We start from the raw sequence: 6,055 nt of genomic DNA on the forward strand, positions 1-6,055 counted from the left end.
TTGTATGAACTGATGCTGAGTGAAGTGAGCAGAACCAGAACACTGTACACAGTAACAGCCATGTTTTGCAATGACTAACTTTGATAGACAGCTCTTCTCAGCAATGTAAGGATCTAAGACATCTCCAAAAGTCTCATGATGAAAAATGCTATCCACATCCAGAGAAAGAACTATGGAGTTTGAATGCAGGTCAAAGTAAACTATTTGCTATTTTTTTGTTTTGTTTTTTCTCTTCTTTCTTGTGGTTCCTCTTATGGGTTCTAATTCTTCTTCACAATATGACTAATGTGAAAATATGTTTAATAGGAATGTACAGGTATAGCCTATATCAGATTGCGCACCATCTTGGGGATGGAAGGGGGAAGGAGGGGGAGAAAAATTTAAAGCTCAAAAGCTTATGGAAGTGACTGTTGATAAATCAAAATAAAATTTTAAAAAATGATTGTTGAAAAGACCACAATGGAATAGAAACCTTGAAATACAAACATAAGAGTCAAGATAAACTTAAAAAGGTAAATTTATCTGAGCAATTGGAAAAGATTGTATAATAATTAAATGCTAATATTCTAACAGAAGAAACAATCATCCTTTAGAACCTTATGTCTTCAAATGATACTGAATAAGCTGAATAAGAAACACAGAAATCTTGGGGATAGAATGGTTCTGTTTTGAGAGTCTTAAGAGAGGAAAGAGAAAGAACATAAAAGGAATATATTGGTATAGAAAGGAGGGAGTGAAACTGCTAATATTCATAACTGGAGTATAGCAGAAGAGTATACAAACTTTAAAAGGGGGTGAGGAAGTCAACATTGGATGAATCTCACTCTTACCTAAAATGACCAAAGGAGGGCTGAACACACAGAGTTTGGGGTAGAAATACTTCAAACAACAGGTAAACAGGATCAGGGAGAAGAGGGAATACTAGAGAGGACAACAAGCAAAAACAGACTTCCTAAACGTGAACATAAAATTCATGTGCAAACAAAAGAGATTATTTCAAAGAATACTGAGTAGTTTAATGAACTGACACACAGGGAAGTAAGCAAAACCCAGAGAACGGTTTATACAAGAACAACACTAAAGAAAAACAACCTGAAAACCTTTCATGTGTCCACCAACCATGTTTCCAAAGAACCTATAATGAAGTATGTTACCCACCTTCAAACAGAGAAGTGACAGACACAAGGTGCAGAGACATAAACTTTTGGACATGACCTCACCACATGAATTCGATTTGCTTGAAAATGCTTATTTGTTTAAAAAAAAAAAAAAGGAGTAGAGAATTTTCCCTCTTTCTTTCCCTAGGTTAATTGGGGAAGAAGAGGTGGTAATAGTGATGCCAAAAAGAAGAGGATCATTGTAACTATTTTTTAAATGCACAGAAGAAAACAGAAGGAAGTTCAGAAGGAAGCACATACAAACAGGACAATTTTTAAAATAATGTGATTATATACTTTTTTTAAAGCAAGCAGTGTGAAATGAAGATTAAATTTCATGTATAATCTTCCCTTTGTGCACTGCTGTGTGTACAGAAATGATCTTTTTTGGTATTTAAATTCAGAATTTTAAAAACAAGAAAAACATTAAATAATATTATGACAATGTCTTAATCTGAAGTACAACACTGAATCAATTTTGGGGAAAAGTCTTAATTTCCTGAAACTAATATCATTGGAGAAATCAGTCTTGTTTACGGAGATCAAACTAAATTTTATTTTGTTGTTTAATGTCTTTTTTGTTTAATCCAACTAAGAGTGTTATCTTTTTGTTCTCCTTTGAGCAGAATGAAAGGGGAATCCTTAGTGGGAATAGTTAAGGAAGAATAATTGGTTTCAGGAAGGTATTTCCTCCAAGGGTGTGCCAATATTGTTCCATCTAGTCAATCAAAACCAAGTGTAAACTATATATCTTTGTTTTACTTTGCTGTGGAGTTTCATCTTTTGTTTCACAATTACTATAATATGTAAGTTGGAAGTTGCTTGGGGAAGAGAGGGTACTCTGATTAGCAAGAAATTTACCTAACCTCTCTCCAAGCAGAAATGATTGCATTTTTTAAAAATTGTCTCTGAAAGGTTTTGGCTACAACTAAAAGTATGAATTGTTTTCTTCTACAGACTGAAAAATAGTCACTAGATTTGATCATTAAAAGGTCAATGGGGACTGCCAAATAATTTCCGTAAAGTAACAAGAGCAGTGAGACTACAAGTAGCTAAAGAATAAATGGTAATCAGGAGTAGAAACACTGGGCGGCAGCTAGGTGGTGCAGTGGATAGAGCACCGGCCCTGAAGTCAGGAGGACCTGAGTTCAAATTCAGCCTCAGATACATAACACTTACTAGCTACGTGACCCTGGGCAAGTCACTTAACCCCACTGCCTAGCCAAAAAAAAAAAAGAAATAGAAACACTGGATACAGAAAACTTGGGTTTGTTTGTTTTAAGTTTAGCTGTCAAAGTGAAGAAGCTAGCTACTGAACAGGAGAATTAAAGGAATTTTTTTATTAAGGACTAAGGAGATGAACATTTTTACAAACAGATGGGAGTCAGTGATGAGGGATAAATTAAAGAGGCATTACTGCTTGAGCAGATACTTGGAGAAGGCAGAAAAGGACAAGTTCAAGAATATACATAGAGTAATTGACTTAACGAGTAAGGAGTAAGTAACCTCCTTTGAGACAGAAGGAAAGAAAAGAATGGGAAATTATGCTAGGAAGTTTTATGAGGGCTGAAGGAGCTCAAGTGAGATGACTTCAATCATATTGGAGAAACAGAAAGATACAGCATGTGCTTTACGTGTATAGGGAATGGAGAAATCAGGGATCTTAAGAAAGAAAAAGTTTGGAATAGGTACTATACAAAATGAGAGGAATGAATTAGAGTAGGACTACAAAACAGTTATGAGGGCCTGAGGTTATACAGCATCAAGTTACAACCATACCCTACAGCAATATCATGAAAACTCCACTGGCGGGGGGGTGGGGGGGGCGGTAATCATTTGGCCCAAAGCTTATTTATAAAATTATTCCTATGGAACTATCCCCTATAATGTTATCTTACCTAATGACGTTACGTTTTCTAAGCTGTTAAATAAAGAGTTACACTAATACTCAGAAAAGCAGTTTTATGGGAAAGTGAGAAAAGCAAAGGTCTGAAAGATCTGGGTTCTTATTATAACTCCAATGCTTTCTAGATTTCTGACCATGAGAACAATTCTATGTCCTCCTATGAGTCTCACCAAAATGAAGATAACTTGTACTATGCACCTCAAAGGGTGTTCTGAGGAAACGTGCTTTATAAACCATAAAGAACCATAGAAATGAGTTATTATTAATTCATTTTCTGATTTGAGTGCCAAGTAAAGGCTAGTTTATAAATTTGTTAACTGTCCTTCCCTATTATAACTATTAACTATCTTTAGGGTCATGGTATTTATACTTTTGTGAGTAAATAGTAGCTAGTCTTACTCAGCTACTGATATGAAAAATCATTTTTACCTTAAGGTTTTTGCAACTCTTCATCAAGTATTTCACATCATAAATAGATGGGAAGAAGAGGTTCAAAATATGGAAGAATTCATGCTCTTCTTCTGGTAATCGCGAATCAGTTAGCAGCTTTACCATGTAGCCAAAATCATAACCACTGCATGAGAGGAATAAATCACGGCAGTTAAACAAACGGCAGAGGTCGGAACCTGTCACTCTGCCTCTCACAATTTATAATACAAAAAACTAAGGCCTATTTTTCCAAATTTCCAAAATATTCCAATTTTTTCAGTTAAACTAACTAAACTCCAAAGTGAATAATCACATAATAGATCATTAGAAAAAGTTACAGAAAAAATACTAAAATATTTCCTAAGTCTAGATTTTATATAAAATCAGAAAATACCCTCTCTCTAATGAAGGGACAAATGACTTCACGGTTCAATTAAAATAATGGCAAACAAGACATAATACGCTACCTTAGAATGGCAATACCCCAACCTTCTCACTCTCCTAGAATTACATAAACTGATGATTATCAAATGTCTTGGGAAATCACCTATCACAGGCCCAATTTTTTCCTTAAACTGACAAAAGCTAAGGATATTCAACAAGTCAATATCCAATTCTAATCGTTACTGATGACTGAAACAGAGAACAACACATATCAAATTCGTTACTATACTAAGACCTAGTGAGCTCATTATTTATTTAGGCTCTTTCTAGGACTGACCTGTGAAATGAAAGCCATTTGACGTTGTCACAGAGAACTACCCCTGAGGTCATGAGCAGTTCTGCAAAGTGCAAAGTGTCAATACCTTCCTCTTCATGCTTCTGGAACTGTAACCCTGAGTTAGCAAGGAGATCTATAGAGTCCTGGGAATACATGTCCTCTCTAAAAAAGTAAGGCATTCACTTATAAGTGATGTAAAATTACAGCTGTAATTTTAAAACATCAACAGTATTATACATACAGAAGAAAATTTTTCTAAAATGATATTTGGGGGTCAGGTAGGTGGCGCAGTGGATAGAGCACCGGCCCTGAAGTCAGGAGGACCTGAGTTCAAATCTGGCCTCAGACCAAACACTTGACACTTACTAGTTGTGCGACCCTGGGCAAGTCACTTAACCCCAATTGCCTAAAAATAAAAAAAATAAAAAAAATAAAATAAAATGATATTTGGAAGGCTGCTTTGGGGTGCTTATGTTTTTTTAAAGGTAAAATCAACTTCACCAACAGACCTGAAGTACATAACAATAATTCTCTCTGAGACAAAAGACACATTCACAAACAATTTGTTAGTTAATCTAGATATCAGAGCAGTCATGAAATAAGCAATGGAATTAAGTTTCTGACTCTCACTTCAAGATGCACTGTCCTCTTCCTTTCATTAGGTTTGTATACTTGTACTCGGATTTGGACTGGACCTCAGAATACAATGGTACAAGGGACTCCTAGCAAGAAAATTCCCTCTACCTATATGAATCAGCGTCTGCTCTTCAATTTCTAGTCTTGGAGAGTGGCTGTGGGGTAGCAGAGGTTAAATGACCCAAAGTCACAGTCAGTATATGGGTCAGAAAGGAGACCAGAATCAAGATCTTCCCAGGATTTGGTAAGCTCTCTATCCATTATGTCATACTGCCTTTAAAACTCAGACTAGACTAACAAAATAAAGTCACTAGATTAACTATCGATACATACAAATGATTTACAGTTTTCCCCTCATCTACCAAAAATTAGTACTGCATTGCAATTGATTGTTCCACCTATGTAGCTTCGATATAATGTAAAAAGCACTGGATTTGGATTCAGGAGATTTGGGTTCATATCCTAGCTCTATCAGTACCTTCACAACATTGAACAAAAGTCATTTAACCCGAGGGGATTTTAGTGCATACATTTATGAGGGTGCTAGACTAGATGAGTGGTATCAAACTTAAATAGAAACAGATCCCTCCAGCTGCATATTAACTTAGAAAACCACAAATTACATTATCTATGTTGTACTACATTTTTATTTATTTTGTTCAATATATCCCAATTACATTTAAAATCTGGTTTTGGCTACACTAGAGGTTTTACATGAGCTTGACATCTATGGACTAGATGACCTCTGAAGTCTCTTCCAGCTCCACATCTCTAAGCTCCCTTCCAGCTCTAAGCCCTACAAAATCTTATATAATTATTAAAACACACTCTACTCTCCTTTTCTCTTTATAGTTTTCATCTTGTCAGAAATCATAAGCTTTTTACCCCCAAGTTATTCAAAGCCCTCTCTATCTTCAAGAAAACTCCCAAGTGTTTAAGAACTTATTCCCAAAGTCCTTTTCCCCATTTAAATAATAGAGATTTGAATATGACTATGGCCTTAATGTCCTTCTAAAACAGACCAGACCATTACAATAATCTGTCAGGTTGTCTACTTTTAAAAACTGCATCATAAATTTCCCAGCAAAGAAGTCATAATTTCAGCCTTTTCTGCTGGGATCTTTATTTTCTGATGGTCTATACTCCTTTATCTCTCACACACACACACACACACACACACACACACACACACACACACACACACAC

The 6,055-nt window shown here is 35.5% G+C and overlaps 1 protein-coding gene across 8 annotated transcripts in view; it reads right to left on the bottom strand.

Annotated features, from left to right (window-relative positions):
- The window catches only part of CNOT8 (CCR4-NOT transcription complex subunit 8), a 28,162-nt gene that overhangs the window by 14,088 nt on the left and 8,019 nt on the right, over positions 1 to 6,055 (bottom strand). For 7 of the 8 annotated variants that reach the window (XR_003567296.1, XM_027842008.1, XM_027842007.1 and 4 more), the window contains 2 exons: positions 4,214 to 4,375; positions 3,493 to 3,637 (listed from right to left, as the gene is read on the bottom strand). Coding sequence is in view for 7 of the 8 variants with exons in the window: in XM_027842008.1 (XP_027697809.1) it covers positions 3,493 to 3,637; positions 4,214 to 4,375 (307 nt within the window). In the remaining variant the exon portion in view is untranslated. The remainder of the gene's footprint in view (positions 1 to 3,492; positions 3,638 to 4,213; positions 4,376 to 6,055) is intronic. The other variant, XM_027842010.1, reaches the window with a different exon arrangement.

Source organism: Vombatus ursinus, unplaced genomic scaffold, assembly GCF_900497805.2.
Source record: "Vombatus ursinus unplaced genomic scaffold, bare-nosed wombat genome assembly UNPS02014863.1, whole genome shotgun sequence".
Classification (NCBI taxonomy): domain Eukaryota; kingdom Metazoa; phylum Chordata; class Mammalia; order Diprotodontia; family Vombatidae; genus Vombatus; species Vombatus ursinus.